The sequence below is a fragment of the Adiantum capillus-veneris genome, chromosome 18 (assembly GCF_014529385.1).
Source record: "Adiantum capillus-veneris isolate H3 chromosome 18, ASM1452938v2, whole genome shotgun sequence".
Classification (NCBI taxonomy): domain Eukaryota; kingdom Viridiplantae; phylum Streptophyta; class Polypodiopsida; order Polypodiales; family Pteridaceae; genus Adiantum; species Adiantum capillus-veneris.
The window spans coordinates 17890697-17909441 of record NC_140948.1 but is presented as its reverse complement, the minus strand read 5'-3'; the positions used below and the strand labels follow the sequence as shown (position 1 = coordinate 17909441).

The window sequence follows — 18745 nt, the reverse complement described above, 5'->3', positions numbered from 1 at the left end:
AGAGGGAGAAGAATGTATTTTACTAAACAAATGAGGTAAGGTCTCACCATGGCCTTTGCAAACATGTCATAGGTTGAGAAAAAAGCTTGTAAGGACAAAAGTAAAATAAACTCATTGTGTTCTATTTCATTATTTTTGGCCTACATAAGGTCTTAAGCATTGGAGTAGATGTGTACGTGACATCCCCTCCTTTTCAAAGTGAGGTACTAGTACCGAACTGTATAGCGTCGAGGAAGATCGCCAAGAGTGTCTGGAATCCTGGAAAGGACTCTTCGCCAGCCCACTCTGATGTGTGGGTCATGCGATACTTGAACTTCATAAAGGTCTGCAATGCTTGCTTCTTTGGGCAGCGCCGAAAGCGACACAAAGTCATATGTGCCTCCTTCAATGCTTTAACTTCGTCTATAGTCACGCGTCTACTTTCTTCAAGAATCTCTGCGGATGAAAATTCCTGTACCTTTTCCAACACAAAAACATGAACATACCGAAAAAGTCTAGTCTTCTTGAAAGACTGTACATGCAACGTAGATGAACATAGAGACGGAGTGCCAAACCGTTCATCAAACACACAAAAACAATTGATTCAAAACTCGTCTTTTTAATCTAAATCTATCAACCGTGGCAAATCACAATGAAAATGCCGATGCTTTATGCTCAATCCTTCTTGTGCTCTTTCAGATACTGTGTCATGCGAAGGAAGAGACATGGAATGTGAATTCCTTGGATGCAAACATTTCATCATTTCATGAGTAATCCGTATACATCCGTGCTCATTCATGAGTGAATCGTGTTCATCGTGCAATATAGCATGCCTCTGAAAAGGGATCACATAAGGACGGTGACTAAAATACAGGAAAGCATCACGAATGAAATACTTGAACAATGCGTGCTGACTAATCACTCGAACATAGAATACTTCCTGTGGGGGTTCTTTGGACCTCGACTCGAGAGCCAAGATCGGTTCTTCGTGATTGATCGAATCTACAATGAGGTTAGCTTCACTAGACAAAGGATCAACTAAACCATCATTCTTGTGAACAATCACATCATTATTCTGCGAATTGTCATGCTCGTGAATAATCACATCTATATCATGCAAAGCATCATGCTCGTGAATAATCACATCTTGATAATGCAAATCATCATGCTTATCATTATTAAGCAATTCATCATTCTTATCATTATTATGCAAATCATGTGTGTCGTGCTTTGGAAAAGAAGAGACTGAGAGAGTCTCCTTCTCCTGATCCTTTGCAATTTGTGCCTGCACATTAGAAAAGAGTCGGAACAACTCTTGCATGTGTTGGGCTCTCTGTTCGGCCACCAAGCGCGCTTGCTCACGCTCAAAGGCTCAAAGGCTAACCGGCTTTCTTTGCGCTCGCGAGCCAATTCTGCTTTTCTTTCTTGATGCTCACGATCCATTTCTGCTTTTCTTGCTTCGCGTTCTAACTTCCTGTCCATCATCATCTTGTCGAAAGCCTCCATAGGAGTTGGTGCAATCTTGGGCGTAGATGGGGAAGGGGGAGGGTCGAAAAAACCTCCCGGTGGGGAAAATTCTTCTTCGCCACTCCCATGCTCACCACCTCCATGCATCCATTCCGCTTCGGGTGATGACCATACACTTAAGTCTTGGGTTCTTAAGTTCATGAGGAACTTTGGTTTGTGCGGATCTTGGGTTCTTGGGTTATTGAGTCTTGAGGTTCTTGAGGTTCTTCTTTAGCTTGCATTGGTGTTAGAGAAGGATCTTCTCTTACCCGAGCTCTTCTCTTTTCCGCACGCCCACCCCTTGGCAGCCTTGTGCTCACACCTGAAGGGGATCGGGGAGCACCACAGACGGAGAGTGAGAGAGAGAGAGAGAAGGAGACACACGACACACAGATATGGGTGGGGAGACTCAAAGAGTGAGCAGCCCTCTATACACTTATGCTATGTATAAGGTATACAAGTCAGTGGGCGCTCAAACTCTGGGCGACCAGGCAAGGCATAGACGCCTATACCCCAACAACCTCCCACTTAAAGGCGACTGTGCCTTTAAGCAAGAGAACCTAGTCTAAAGACTACAAAAGGCGAGAGAAAACCGCTCTCAACCGATGCCCACTGACTCTCGATGAGCTAGTGCATCCGGCTCTACTGATAGACAAACATCCTGCTGCGGAAGCCACACAGAGCTAGCTCCAAGCTCTGCAAATAGTCTACAAGAGCTCATGCACTCCTGCAAGTATCGGTCCAATACCTGCAAACCTCCCCTATGCTCTATGCCGAGATCAGTCATCGAACAACTAATCAACCCTGCTGCAAATGCTCCCACTGCAGCTGCTATGTCGGGCCTCGAGATCAGCTTCTCGTACATGAGGACACCGAACGTTGATGCAACCCTGGCAACCTCTGCCACCTCCAACTCAGAACTCAACTCATGGCAATCTTGTCCCCTATCATAGAGACCATGGCACTCTGACTCCGAGCTCTAGAGTGACTCCTCGTGCCCACCACATATCACATGTGTACCAAGAGTATCCATCTGTCCTGAATCTGCATCAAGCTCTGGCATAAGCATATCAAGAAATGACTCCACAATATCCGACATCTCAGCATCCATGTGAGTCATCTCTGTCATCACCTCTGATGACTCATCCTGCTGTGACTCACTAGAGCTGTCCTGCTCTACCTGTGCATCCGTAGACGCAACCTGCACAACAAGGTCGCTGCTCTGCACTCCATGCAAAGCATCCTGCAACCCATAAGCAAAAGAGACTGCCTGCTCTCTTGCTCTCTACCTGGCTGCATGATCACAGAGACAACATCGTCTCTTGCGTGATCCACATGCAATGGGTAACCTGTATCACTCCTGGCACCTCTCGCAATCACTAAGGAACCCAAATGCATCACAAAATCTCGCTCTCGTAGCGAAATCTGACATCCACAATCTCTAAGCTGACCAATCGAGATCAAACTCACTGTCAAATCTGGTACATAGCGCACATGTCGTAACAAGTAAGATACACCACTCGGTAATGATAGTCTCACATCTCCTCCACCTGCTATCGCATGCACCGATCCATTGGTCAAACGTACACTACCAAGCATCCCGCTAGAATAGCTACAAAACCATGCACGATGCGGCGTGACATGAAACATAGCATCTGCGTCTAGCAACCACTGCGAAGGGAGTGCACTATCCACATGTATAGCATCTCGTGCATAGCTTGAGGTAAAAGTGACATCCCCGTCACTAGTATACTCCGACACTACATCTGCCTCATTTGTCAAAGCAACTGAGTCCATGGCATCACTACATACATCTCTGAGACTGCCATGTCTCCTACGATGTCGCATACGACGAAAACAACGCCGTCTAACGTGTCCAGAATGACCACAATACCAACATGTCACCTGTCAGCGTGCTCGTGAATGTACATGTCTCACACGAGTCCGTGATGACTCAGATCTATCATACATATCATGTAATCTGCGCCAAAGTGCTCTCGAAGTAGTCTCATACATAACAAGAGCATATACAGATTCTGCAAGGTACAAAGAGAGCGTAGATAGTGCCATCTCCTCTAGCTCCTGCCACTGATCGTCAGACATGTTTGAAGGTCTACCTGCATCACCACTCAATGGTCGATGCAACCCTCGCTGTGTCAATGCATCAAGCATACACTCTCTCCATGCCGCAAAGTCTGACCCATCAAACATGCGCATCTGTGAGAGGTCACAATCTGATCGATCACCTCTCTCTGCCATGAGCACAATGTAGCAAACTAGAAAGCAAAACCACCTCACCAACAACACCTGGAAACTGTCTACAAATATGGCCAGAAACACAATGTAAAACCTGTGAGACACACTCCAAAATAGAGCTTCCGCAATGTCAATACAAGCCTCGCATGCTCTAGTATCACACTGCAATCTGTGAGCTAATCACCAAGCCCACACTGTGCGGTATCGATGCATACACACGCACAAATCTCCCACCTGCAGAGAACACCGTACACAAATGCTGAGTGCAATCCGCAATCTCTACCCAGATCACATAAATGATACGCATAAAACTCCTGGGAAAATTTCGCCAGAGTTTCGACGCACAATGGCTATCAACACAAAATAACCATTGTCCTGCAAGCTCAATACAATGAGCAATCAATGCGCATCAAACTACACTCAACATACATGCATAAGCTCTGCAAAACTATGGCAAACAATGCTCGAGATCACAAGACTCTCCCACCCGAGAGCAAACCATTGTCTCAAGCAAAGAAAGATATACAACTCCTCACTCTTGCGAGAGTGGATACAAAAAACACAAAACTGTGTCCAAACTGACAAAACCTGTCAAAGTGAGAGTAAACACTCGATCATAAACTATGGCGAGAATCTGGGAAAAATCCGACAAAATTTCCCCTCAAAACTGAGCAAAAAACTCAAGTATAATCTCTACCATAAACCATAACACTACTCAATGCCAATGAGTAGAAATGCCAAAATGGTTCCACATTTTCACATACAATGGCAATCCGCACTCAACGTACATCAACGGAGTGACCGCGCATAAGCAAGCGCCAAAAGATTTGTAATCCGGAAACTTGATCAATGCGAAAACAATGCTCTCAAGAGAGCTTACCGGCACTTGAAAGTGCTCGCCAAAATGCATATATAATGGGCATCAACCATGTGCCATAACCATATGCAAACCATCCGCAAAGACCATGAATCCAAGCACAAAATCACTGCCAAAGTATCCTGTGTAAACCAGTGAAAGAAGTTTCACCTGTGTGCTCCAAAAAACTGCGTCTCTCAAGAGACCGCTTCGGTGGTGTGTAAACGCCTCCGTACTTCGTTGCCCAAGTCTACCAAAAAACCCTCAAACCACAAGATTAACACAAGCTGCAATTGCATCTTCAGCTCAGAATTTATCCACTCAACTTCAAGCATCTCCCGTGCTTCCAAAAGTGCATCAAACTCGCACACAATGCGACAACAGAAAATATGGAATTTCTGTATACAGTCAGTCTGAGCTGAATATCAGCAAAACGGTGAGGAATTTGCAAAAAGTTTCTTCTGCAAAGTTGTAGACCACGTCGAAGCGGATGGGCTTCGCGGACAGAATTCTCAGATCTGCATTCTAAAAGGAGAAAAATGAATCTGAAAATTGTGCTGCTGCGCACACAGTTTTAGGGCAGCACCTTCACTTACACGCAATCTTCCACACTCTTTTTTGAGCTTCCACAAGAGCATACATCACTCTCAACTGAGCTCACAAGCTCCCATTGCATTCTCACAAAGCTTCCAAGCTTTCTTAATCTCTCTACCGTCGAGAGCGAGCGAGCTATCGTCTCGAAGCTCTCAAAGCCGTCGTGCTCTCCGCGGTCACGATAGCTCTGATACCAATTGAAGGGGATCGGGGAGCACCACAAACGGAGAGTGAGAGAGGGAAATGAAATGAAATCATATATTAACGTCTACAAGAGGCCAAAATGACCTATGAGACCAATTGATTACAATGATGAGTCTAGTACCAAGTCTGGGTACAAACAAGAAAACTACAAACAAAGAACTGATAGGAGTGCTACCGACTCCTATGGGTGGCTGGTAGGCTGAGCAATGGTATCACCATAAAGGTACAAAGTGGGGATAAGTGTCACCATGATACAATATAGCAGTAGCATGAAGCCTATCCCGATTGACATTCTGGGCGTCGTGCTATAATCCTGTGGATCCTCTGCCGCAATCTCCGCCGGTGCTGCGTGGCTCCCCTCCTCAGTTGCAGTCGTCTCGATCTCCCTAACTCTGTAGCTCGATCAATGAGAGTACCGCTGATGTGTGTATGGGTGGGAACCGAGCTCTCTGGTGGTGGTGTCCCCTCTGACTCTGTGGTACTCAGACTGAAGAAATCTGAGATGCGTCTCTGGGACTGTCTCTGTCTTTGCCCATTCAATAGAGCGTCTCTATGTCTCTGAATCTCAAGTAGGAGAAGGAGACACACGACACACAGATATGGGTGGGGAGACTCAAAGAGTGAGCAACCCCCTATACACTTATGCTATGTATAAGGTATACAAGTCAGTGGGCGCCCAGACTCTGGGCGATCGGGCAAGGCACAGACGCCTATACCCCAACAACACCAAGGTTGCTTTTTCCCACCTCATGTCGATTGGTCGGCCGCTAAGTGCATGGTCCGCTCTCAATGAGTGAAAAGAGGCACAAGGGGAGGTTGGACAAGCCCTTCTTTCTTGGGTTTCCTGTCACTCTTCAAAAACATGATTAGGATCGACACGCCCAAGAGGACTTGGGTTACGTGCGACCGCAACAAGCAAAAAAAAATAATATTATAAATATTATGTGGTTCTTTCCTTGAGTGATACCGAACACTGTCAAAGCTTTGATGCGAATGTAAGGTGCAGCGGAAGTGAATGTTAAACTTTGCTCAAGATGAGTACTCCGAACTATGCTCAAGGTTCCTTTTACTTACGGAAGGGAGAGCCTTCCGTTCCTTTAATGAGGGAGTGCAAATGGTTACAAACAAAGTGGAAAACATTGTGAATGAAGGTGCTGAGACTGAGAGATAGAGAGAAGAATATGACACCAGATTGTTGTCAACCCTCCTCCAAAGGACCCTCTCTCTATGGCGAGAGCGGTCTACTATTGATTGCACAAATCTCTACAATGCTTTGGACTTGCCGACGATGAGGACGGCGACCGGGCTGAAATCTGAAAACGCTAATGGTTGAAATCTACAAATCTTTATCTGCTGAATTCTGACTCTATGTTGGTGACGACGGCGATGCAACTATGACGCGCTGAAACCGCAATCAGCATCTGCGTTTTCCCGGGCTGAATCTGCAAACTTCGGTGGATCTGACCGTGCGACAAGGATCTGCTGCAGGAAGGTGAGATCTACGAGGTTTGGGACTTCTATTGCGGGATCTGACTGCTGAAAAATGAAAACGCTGATGCCTATGCTTGTTCCGTCGCGGAGAATCTGCAAAACGCTGAGTTGTACTGTTGATCCAAAAACGCTAGGGCTGATCTGGTACTTGATGCAAAAAGGCTAGGCTGAATACTGGAATCTACTGTCGGCAGGGCTGATCTGCAACTACAAACGCCAGAACTGAATCTTGATGAAAACACTAGGTTGCTGCAGCAGAAAAAGCTAGGTATGTCTGTTCCAAAAACGCTAGGTGGTCATTGTTGGGGAGTCTTGCTGAGAAGGTGCCTATTGAACACATAGTTCTTGCTGCCTCTTCTGCCAGAAAGTGCTAGTGCTAGGGTTTCTTATATACTCACTTGCAAAGTTTGCCCTACCTAGTTTCCCAACAAAAGTCACTTAAAAATAATAAGTGAAAAATGGCTAAATTAGGGAAAATAGGTCTATGCACTGTAAAAATGCTCCTGATGGGTTCTGATAGAAATTTGATGATCATGTTGTGTGCAACCAGAGGATATACATCTACTCTAAGTGTCGGGACATGCACGGTCTACAAATAGACTCACAAAAGTGCCAGAACACTTCCTAAGCTAGGCTAACTGAACCCTTGTCATGAAGTAGCTTGTCCACGTACACATTGGTAGATGTGTACGTGACATCCAGCAAGCCTGTAGAAGTGCTATGTGCATACAAGAAAAGCACGACACGGGATAGCCTAGGCCCAAAGCCCAAGTGTTGCATGGTATCCGGAATATAATCCCAAAGAACACTATCAAATGCCTTTTCAATGTCGACCTGCATGACCAAGACATCTTGTCGAGTATATTTTGCATATTCCATTCCAATGATGACATTCGCGAGGTTATTAGGTTGTGGAATAAGGCCGTATTGAGATTGATGCAAGCCTTCATGCAGAAAGCACTTGAGTCAGTTAGCAAGCATTTTTGCTATGAATTTATATACCACAGGCATGAGTGTAATAGGCCGCCAATGAGAGAATTCTTCACACAATGCATGCTTAGGTATCAGCTTAAGCAACCCTTCTTTCCAGGAGGAGGGCAATTCCTGCTGTTCCCAAGGTGTATTCATCATGAACAACAGAGACGGCTTCAATTAATATCCCAAAAAGACAAGAAAAATTCCACAGAGAGACCATCCCAACCAGGAGCTCTCCATCAACCCAAATCAAGCAAGCTGGCACATCGAAAGAATGGGAGCAACATGCGATAGAAACACGTGGCGCGCTTGGCTAGCTTCTCTCGTGGGAGAAGAAGGGGGCTCAAAAATCTTGCCATAATGAGAGTGTAGGGCTAGTGCCAGCTCTCGGAAAGTGGAGGTCCACTCCCTTGACGGTAATTTAACTCTCCGTATAGCTTGAGATTGCTTGGAGTGATGCAAATGCTGGAAGACTTGTTTAGAAGCACATCCATTATCTACAAAAGCCTATTCACGAGGTCAAGTCTGCCATTTGGCCAATTTTCTCTCATCATTGTGCCGTAACATAACGCGAGCAAAAGCAACTCAGTCATTAGAGTGGCAGTAAGAGAAGAATGATTAGCCAAGTGCATTAATCTGCTACAAGCATCCTTTGCCTGATTAACTTGTTCCCTTAATCGTGACAAATAATCCTTGCCATAATCCCAGATAACACATTGAACACGCATAACAAAGCGGAACCAGGCTATGTCCATATCAACATACATCTGCGAGATCAAAGGCGGAATGACATCCACAATCATAGCGTGAAAAGGTTCATGCTTGAGATAAGCATTATTGATACGCAAAAGTCTCTTCTTGGGTAGGTAGTCATTGACATCAAAAGAGCCAAAACAAAGTTTTAAGCATACGGGAAAATGATCCGAGAGACACATAGCATAATCAATTCTCATCTTGCATACAAAGTCATCATACTGTTGCATGTGAAAAAGATACCAGCGATCCAGCCGAGCGCGATACATAGATTGAGCATTATGTTGAAAAGAGAATCTTGGATTAGTCGCATGCAAAAAGGACCACAAATCAATCCCATTACAGGTCGACATAAATTGGTCCTATGATTGCCGTTCCATATGAAGCATGTGAGAATGGCTTGTAGTATTATCCGCAGGGTTGGGTGCATTATTAAAATCCCCGCAGAGAAAGGCATTGGAACGCTAACAATAAGAGGAGATAGCACTCCACAACCGTGCCCTATCTGCAGAAGCTGTGTATGCATATAATCCTCCAAATTCAAAAACTTCCCCATTAACAATACATTGGATGACCATCCATCTCCCAGTCGGGTCATTGAAAAGCAAGGTCGGGAAGAGTTCCTGTTGAACAAGTATAAGCACTTCAAGATAGCCAACTGATCTTGCATAAGTTATCCAGTAGCCTGCAAAGTAAGAAGTCTATCTTGCAATTGATGCTGGTTATGCTCTTGAAGAACCACAATTTCCGCTTTACATGTATGTACATAGTGCCACGTAAGCCGCCACTTGTCGTGATTGCATAACCCACGCACATTATAGGAGATGCAATTCAAAGAACTATGCATTCTATATGGTATATACAGTGGGCGAGGAAACGGGAAAAAGGGAAGAAAACTCAAGTACCAGAGCCCATCGACACATCCTCCCCAGCTGTAGGTACCTCAGGAGGTGGGTCAAGACCTGGATCCAGATGATTAAACATAAAGGCACCTTGCGATGAAGAGGCTTCTCCTGTAATAACTTCCTTGTAAGAGCGAACCACCTTGTCCCAAGCTTCGGCCAAAGAAGTGTTGTCATTACAAGGGAGTTTTTTCTGAACAACAGGGGCACATAATTACGAGAAGATACCGGAATACGGGCTGTAACAACTTTAGCGGGTTTCTTGGTCACCAACCAAGTTTGAGAGGTCGAAACGTGTTCTTTTCCCTTGTCTTTAATATTTGGAGAAGCAGAAAGTGCAAACAATTGTATTTGCCTTTGCCTTTATTCGCTCTAGCTGTCGGAGAGGAGGTTGAAGCACCTTTGGTTTGAACCTCAGAAGATTTCGGAGGTGAGCGAGGTTGAGGAGTAGGGACAGCCGAAGGAGGTGGTTGCAGATTCGATTCCGGACATTCAGACTCCATATGACCAAATTTGCCACAACGGAAGCAAGAATTTGCAAACTTGCCCCATTTAAGCTCGAATGGACGCTTTCCAACCACTTCATCCCCAGAATCAATCGAAATACCTGCTAATGTGGGGATATTTGTGTCCCAAAGAATACAAAAACGGTTAGTGTTTGCGTCCAGCTTAGGAGGGCAAATGACTTTGCCAGCTGAGCAGCCAACAAAGGAAGAAAGTGATGCCAAGTGCGAGGAAAGTCGACCACCTCAACCCAGACGGGACACTTGTGATGACGAATGAGACTCTGATAGTCCTTGCTGAGCCCAAGGCAGTACATGAGTCATCTGGGTATTGAAAAAAAGAGGAGACATTTCAAGCAGAGCATCCCGAGCATCCATGTCAGCTAGCAACACTTCATAGAACCCTCGGACTGCTTGCCGTTTGAGTAGGAAATCAACCCATTGGCCTACATCCTGAGCCGTAGGAATTCTAACCGGGAAAAAAAGAATCACCGCGTTAAGAGCATATTGAGCAACAGGATCCATAAGCTCCTGTATAGGGATGCGCACTTCCATGATGGGAGCGGATCCTTCCCAAGCATGACGTGCATCCTCGAAGTCCTTACGCAAACATTCTTCGATAAGGCTTAAAGCATTCATATCCGAAGATTCCATGGCTTTCCGACGTTGTATATACACTGATCAATCGAATGCATGTGAAGGTCACACACACACACACACTCTTTTTTTTGGGGTTTTTGATAATTGATTGCTATTGACATAGACAGACACACACGAGGCTGGCTGTACAGAAACATTCACACCCCTCTCTCTCACACAAAACGAGAGGAGGACTGCGTGCAGGCGAAATCAAACTTCAACCACCGGCGCGCTATGAAGGAGCCTGAATAGGGTAGATGTTGTGCAGAGCAGAGTTGAGCAACAAAAGAGTGACCGAAGGATATACCACACCCCCAGATCCCCCACGCGCGCACACACAGACACACACACCCATACTTTTTATTGTAAATCTGCTTTGATTAATTTACAAGCGGGAAACCTCGAAGCGAGGAAACCCCACGAAAAGAAAGGGATACAAAACACAGAGCACTATGAGGCTTCGAAGGCTAGAAACGGTCAAAGTAAATCATGTAGGTATCAAGAGTGATGTCTCCAGCGTCATAGGCAAAATGTAGCGCTTGACCAACATATATTTTGAAATAGGGAAAGGAGTCAACAAAAGTGCCTTGGAACATTAAGGAGTTCCTATGGTGCCAGATGGCCCATATAGTCCAAAATCTGACCCAGGTGAAGAACGCCGCAAACTGAGATTGCGGTGATCGAAGCACCCCAAAAAACCAAAATGTCTGTGAAAAGAGCTGGAAGGAAAACACAGCCGAAGAGCAGTCGACACTTGCCGAATGAAGGCTCTGGAGTGACGACAACACCACAGTAAGTGTGGGACGGTCGCCTCAGCTTCAAGGCATCTGGGGCAGAGTAAAGGCGCAATATGCCGAGCATGCAACACATTGCCAACAGGTAGAGCTCCCACCAAGCACCGCCACAAGAAAACACGTTCCTTCAAAAGCAGATGACTCTACCAAATGCGAGACAATGTGTGTTGCCACCACAAGGATGACTCGGAAAGCGACCACAGCTGGTTACCTTGATGCACAATCTATACATCAGACTGAAGGATGGCATAGACACAGGCAGCTGAGATGCAGTCCAATCTAGTAGTAGCCACATTCCAGTAAGAGAAGCAAGAGTCCACATCCAGAGGAAGTTTGGGTGAATGAGCAGCAAGCATCCTTTGAATCTCCCGGCAGAGAGGAGAATAGTGAATGCCCAACCGAAAGCGGGAGACAGCATCAGCGAAAGAAAGAACATAACCCGAGTTATCAACCACCTCATGCACCTGACAATTCCTTTTTGGGAAAGAAACTACGCTCGGCGAGGAGACCGTTGAACCAAAGTCGAAGCAAAAACCTTGCTCCAATGTAGACTCCAAGCGAAGAGAGTTACCCTCAGAGGATTGTCGACCATCCCAAGACAAATGCGAAGTGACAACCTTCCAATCAGCAATTAGAGAAGAAGTAAAGGGACATCCAGGAATGTGTTCTTCAAGCTTCCCAAAAACAACATCCCAATAACTCGGTTTCCAATGACCAAAAGAAGGGGTGACAATGTGCACACACAAATGTGTGACCATGAGAGCCCAGGGTTGCTGCTGCTCCACCAAAACTAGCAACAACATAGCTTTCCAAGCCAGAAGATGACGTCTCAAGTCCAAAATATTTAACCCTCCAAGCCGCTTGGGAGAACACAACTTGTCCTTAGATAGAAGCCAAAGGCCCTTCCTGCTAGACAAGGTTTGCCAAAAATGCTCTAAAATATTGGACATGAGGGACTGCAAGCGCAACCGAGGCGAGGATAACAAAGGCAAGTAAAACTGCACATAAGCCACAAGGATGCATTGGACAATCCTGAGATGCACATGAAGTGGCCACGTGGACAATTTCCAATAATTCAACTTGGAATGTAGATGTTGGAGCACCCAATCTAGTTTCTGCATAGCCGATACATTCCAACCCAACAGATAACCCAAATGGCAAACAAGAACATGTGGCAGAACAATCTCCTTTGGCCACAATATCTTATGCCAGTCACACTCTTTCAGAGGCAATAGCTTGGATTTGCAAAAGTTAACTTTGAGACCTGCTGCCAATCCAAACAAGTGAAGAGTATGCATAATTTGTTGTACATCATCATAGTTATTACGAGGCATGAACAAAGAGTCATCCGCATAAGCCTGACCAGCAAACTGTTGACCAGAAGGTAAAGTCAGGCCATATAGCCTACCAGTGAAAGTCAAGGAATCCAAATACATAAACAAGGGATGAGTAGCGATCGCATAAAGCAAAGCACTTAGAGGGCAGCCCTGCCTTATCGACCGTCCCAAAGGCCAAGATTCTGTGAGAGAACCATCGAGTAAGCCTGCAGAAGTACCGTGTGAATACAAGAAAAGCACGACATGGGATAGCCTAGGCCCAAAGCCCAAATGTCGCATGGTATCCGGAATGTAATCTCAAAGAACTTTGTCAAATGCCCTTTCAATGTCGACCTGCATGACCAAGACATCCTGTCGAGTATCTTTTGCATATTCCATACCAATGATGACATTCGCGAGGTTATCAATAATTTGACGGGCGGGATGAAGCCGTATTGGGATTCATGCAAGCCTTCATGCAGAAAGCACTTGAGGTGGTTAGCAAGCATTTTTGCCATTAATTTATATACCACAGACACGAGTGTAATAGGCCGCCAATGCGAGAATTCTTCACACAATGCATGCTTAGGTATCAGCTTGAGCAAACCTTCTTCTTGAGGAGGGCAATTCCTGTTGTTCCCAAGCTGTATTCATCATGAACAACAGAGGCAACCTCAAATAATCCCAGAAAGACAAGAAAAATTCCACAGAGAGACCATCCCAACCAGGAGCTCACCATCGACCCAAATCAAGCAAGCTGGCATACAATTCCGACTCAATGAAAACAACTTCCAAGTCTTGAGCCTGTCGCATTGAAGGAATGGGAGTAACATGCGATAGAAACATGTGACGCGCTTGGTGAGCTTATCTCGTGGGAGAAGAAGGGGCCTCAAAAATCTTGCCATAATGAGAGTGTAGGGCTAGTGCTAGCTCTTGGAAAGTGGAGGTCCACTCCACTGGCGGTAATTTAACTCCCCGTATAGTTTGACACTGCCTCGAGTGATGCAAATTTTGGAAGAATTGTTTAGAAGCACATCCTTTATCTGTAAAAGCCTGTTGATGAGCTCGAGTCTGCCATTTGGCCAATTTCCTCTCATCATTGTGCCTTAACATAGCGCAAGCAGAAAACAACTCAGTCACTTGAGCGTCAGTAAGAGAAGAATGATTAGCCAAGTGCATTAATCGGCTGCAAGCATTCTTTACCTGATTAACCTGTTCCCTTAATTGTGACAAATAATCCCTGCCATAATCCTGTATAATCAATTGAACACGCATAACAAAACGGAACCAGGCTATGTCCATATCAACATACATCTGGGAGAGCAAAGGCGGAATGATATTCACAATCATAGCGTGAAAAGGCTCATGCTTGAGATAAGCATTATTGACATGCAAAAGTCTCTACTTTGGGTAGACGATTATTGACATCAAAAGAGCCAAAACGAAGTTTCAAGCATATGGGAAAATGATCCGAGAGACACATAGCATAATCAATCCTCATCTCGCATACAAAGTCATCATACTGTTGTATGTGAAAAAGATACCAGCAATCCAGCCGAGGCGATACATAGATTGAGCATTGTGCTGAAAAGTGAATCCTGGATCAGTTGCATGCAAAAAGGGCCACAAATCAAGCCCATTACAGGTCGACATAAATTGGTCCCATGATTGTCGTTCCATATGAAGCATGTGAGAATGGCCAGTAGTATTATCCGCAAAGGTTTGGTGCATTATTAACATCCCCGCAGAGAAAGGCATTGGAATGCCAACAATAAGAAGTGATAGCACTCCACAACCGTGCCCTATCTGCAGAAGCTGTGTATGCATATAATCCTCCACATTCGGAAACTTCCCCATTAACAATACATTGGATGGCCATCCATCTCCCAGCCGGGTCATTAAAAACCAAGGTCGGGAAGAGTTCATGTCGAACAAGCATAAGCACTCCAGTATGGCCAGCTGATCCTGCATAAGCTATCTAGTAGCCCGCAAAGTAAGTAGTCTATCCTCCAAATTGGTGTTGGTTATGCTCTTGAAGAACCACAATGTTTGCTTTACATGTATGTACATAGTGCTAGGTAAGCCGCCAGTTGTCGTGATTGCATAATCCACACACATTATAGGAGATGCAATTCAAAGAAATATGCATTCTATATGATATATACAGTGCGCGAGGAAACAGGAAAAGAAGAGGGGGGGGAGAAAACTCAAGTACCAGTGCCCATCGACACATCCTCCCCAGCTGTAGGTGCCTGAGAAGGTGGGTCAAGACCTAGACCTGGATGATTGAAAATAAAGGCACCTTGAGATGAAGAAGCTTCTCTTGTAACAACTTCGCTGTAAGAGCGAACCACCTTGTCCCAAGCTTCAGCCAAAGAAGTGTTATCATTACAAGGGAGTTTTTTCTGAGCAACATTCTTTAAAGGAGGCACATAATTACTAGAAGGGGCCGGAACACGAGCTGTAGCAGCTTTGGCGGGTTTCTTGGGTACTATCCAAGTTTGAGAGGTCGAGACCTGTTCTTTTCCTTTATCTTTAATATTTGGAGAAGCAGAAAGTGCAGACAATTCTAATTGTTTCCCCTTGCCTTTAATTGGCCCAACTATCGGGGAGGAGGTTGAAACTCGTTTGGTTTGAACCTTAGTAGAAGATTTCGGAGGCGAGCGAGGTTGAGGAGCAGGGACGGCTCAAGGAGGTGGTTGCAGATTTGGTTCCGGATATTCAAACTGCATATGACCAAATTTGCCACAGCAGAAGCAAGAATTTACAAACTTGCCTCATTTAAGCTTAAATGGACGCTTTCCAACCACTACATCCCCAAAATCGATCGAAATACTTGCTGGTGTGGGGATATCCGTGTCCCATAGAATACAAAAAAGGTTTGTGTTTGTGTCCAGCTTAGGAGGGCAAATGACTTTGCCTAGCTGAGCAGCCAACAAAGGAAGAAAATGACGCCAAGTGCCAAGAAAGTCAACCACCTCAACCCAGACGGGACACTTGTGACGAATGAGACTGTGATAGTCATTGGTAAGAGCCTAGGGCAGCACATGAGTCATGTTCGTATTGAAAAGAAGAGGAGACATTTCAAGCAGAACATCCCGAGCATCCATGTCAGCCAACAAGACTTCGTAGAACCCTCGCTCGCCAAAGTAAACCCCTCGGATTGCTTGCCGTTTGAGTAGGAAATCAACCCATTGGCCTACATCCTGAGCCATAGGTATTCTACCAGGGAAAAAAAGAATGACCGTGTTAAGTGCATATTGAGCAACAGGATCCATAAGCTCTTGTATAGGGATGCACACTTCCATGACGGGAGCGGATGCTTCCCACACTTGACGTGCATCCTCGAAGTCCTCATGCAAAATTTCTTTGATAAGGCTCAAAGCATGCATATTCGAAGTTTCCATTGCTTTCCGACGCTTCTATATACACTGATCATTCGAATCCATGTGAAGCTCACACACACACGCACTCTTTTTTTGTGAGGTTTTTGATATATGATTGCTATAGACACAGACAGACACACACACAGGCTAGTTGTACAGAAACACTCACACCTCTCTCTCACACAAGACGACGGAAGGACCGTGTGCAAGCGAAATCAAACTTCAACCACCGGTGTGCTGTGAAAGGCGTGCACAGGGTAGATGTTGTGCAGAACAGAGTCGCGCGATAGATGAATGGCCGAAGGATTCACCACACCCCCAAATCTCCCACGAGCGTACACGCACACACACATGCAGACTGGCTATACAGAAACTTTCACCGACACACCAACAGCAACACACAAGCTGTACTGTGGCTACACTTTGAATCGAGGTTGACTACGCACACACACAGTCACGCAAAAGCTCCGACCGTACCCCCCCCCCCCCCCCCCCCCCCCCCCCCCCCCCCCCCCCCCCCCCCCCCCCTACACACACAAGAAGAAGCACCTCGGCCGAACATTAACCTGCTGTGCAAACCACTAACGCAGGCAACGAACAATCCTCCCTCACGCGCACAAAGATCCCGTGAGCAGCATGAAACGCAGAGGGGACCAGAGGCAGCGCGCTCAGAAGCTGTAGGCAGCAGCGAGAGCAGAAACAGAAGGCAGCAACGCAAGTAGTAGCAAGAGGCGAAATTTCTCTCTCATGCTCGTCCGCACGCACACATGCACAGGCCGACACATACACTCATACACCCACACCCACACGCACACACGCGCGCGCACACACACACACACACACGCAAAGGATGGGGACGAAATATATACCAGGCCAGAGTGGTGCGCAGAGCAAGTCAGTGTGCAGGGGATAGACAGCGCACAGAGCAGGCAGCGCGCAGGTGTTGGACAGCGTGCAAGGGACAGGCAGCGCGCAGGTGTTCTCTTTCACGAGAGAAGCTATTCTGCACGCACCAGGATCGATCAACCATGCTTGACCCTCAAGACACACACATAGAGAGAGAAATGAAATGAAATGTTATATTGACGTCTTCAAAAGGCCATAGTGACCTATGAGACCAGAAGGTTACAAGGTGGTGGATCTGATACAAAGTCAGAGTAACAAAATAAACTAACAACAGTACAAAATAAAGATATATACTATGGGATCCTAGATTGGTCGATGTGAGCTAAGCAAAAAACTAAGAAAAAATGGGCGGCTTGTTGGGATAGCAGAATTACAAAAGATCTAGCATCGGTCGTTGGCGAATCTCATCAATTTCCTCCATGGTTAGTAGTCTGACTGGGGGTCGTGCATGCCTGGCCAGCGTGCTCTGAATCTTTTGACATAGCCTCCATCGATGCTGTGTAGTCCTTCGCAGTCGTGGGCGCCTGGATTTCCCCGGTTCAATCGCTCGGTCGATCAGTGTGCCTCTAGTGTGAGATGAGGGGGAGCTCTGCTGTGGGAGTGGCTCTTGCGGCTGTCCTGTGTCTTCTCTGAAGAAGTTTGTGATCCGTCTTTGAGACTGGCTAGCCTCGCCATTCATCAGGCTCTCTCCGTGTCTGCGCAGCTCGAGCAAGAACAAACCAAGGCATCTCTGATCTTCGTATCCCATTACTCTTGAGAGTGGTCCAAAACCCTCTCTGAACAAGCAATGGAAGCGGCCTCGTATCTCGTAGTAGGCGGGGCAACGGCATGTATAATGCTGCTCTGTCTTAGGTTCCATGTCACACAAGGGGCATGTCCTGGCCTCTGCTGGTACTCCGCTGTATCTCCCAGTTTCAATCCGCAGCTGGTGAGACGATGTGCGTAACTGGCCAATAGCACATCGTATCCCATGAGACAAGTGGGTATCCATGTATCTTGGTCTCGTCACAAAACCATCTTCCATAAGCTGGAGAAGGTGGTCTCTGTAGAAAGCCATCTTCGTGCCCAATTCTTGTGCTGGTTGTATCCATGTCCTCCTGGTGTCTAGCTGGGTCAGGTCTTGGCGGATGAGCTTGGTGATCTCCGACTGTGTAAGAATGAGAGATGGTGCATCCAATGAGTACTGGAATGGTGGCAGCCTGTCTACGTTGAACCCATGCGCCTGAAACCATGATGTCATCTCCCCATACCAGCATGTTGTATCTCCTTGTATGGCTAACTGTTGGGAGGACTCAAGTGCAATGCGGGCATATCTGTCTTTGGGAAGTTCCCATGTGTAGGTTATGAAGGAGACTGATTTGGTGAGCACCTCCACCACTAGTAGGGGGGCCGCTAGCTCTGCTCGGATAATGGCCTGTGGTACTGATGCCTTGGCTCTAATGAGCCGCGAGATCATAGAGACGAGAGGTTTCTCCATGTTCCCCCATCCGTCTGTGCGACCCGGCCTCCCATGGTGATCCAATGAAGGTCCCCATATCTCAGCCCCATAGAGCAATGCTGAAGCCACCAAGGTGTCAAAGAGCCATAGCTTCGTCCGGGGCTCCTGAAACTGAACCTACGAACACATCCTCTCCAATCTACCCAATGCTGCGTGGGCTCTAGTCAGTTTGGTCTCTGCTGCTCTT

At 46.2% G+C, this 18745-nt stretch overlaps 1 protein-coding gene across 7 annotated transcripts in view; it reads right to left on the bottom strand.

Moving 5' to 3' along the window:
* LOC147435296 (polyamine oxidase 7-like) overlaps positions 1 to 18745 on the bottom strand; it is a 195447-nt gene that overhangs the window by 3436 nt on the left and 173266 nt on the right. For 2 of the 7 annotated variants that reach the window (XM_086488376.1, XM_086488377.1), the window contains one exon: positions 20 to 457. The exons of 3 other annotated variants lie outside the window; for them this stretch is intronic. In XM_086488376.1, the coding sequence (XP_086344502.1) occupies positions 194 to 457 (264 nt within the window). In that variant the 3' untranslated portion in view covers positions 20 to 193. Of the gene's footprint in view, positions 1 to 19; positions 458 to 18745 lie in introns of those variants that run through there. 2 more of the 7 variants (XM_086488368.1, XM_086488369.1) reach the window with 2 other exon arrangements.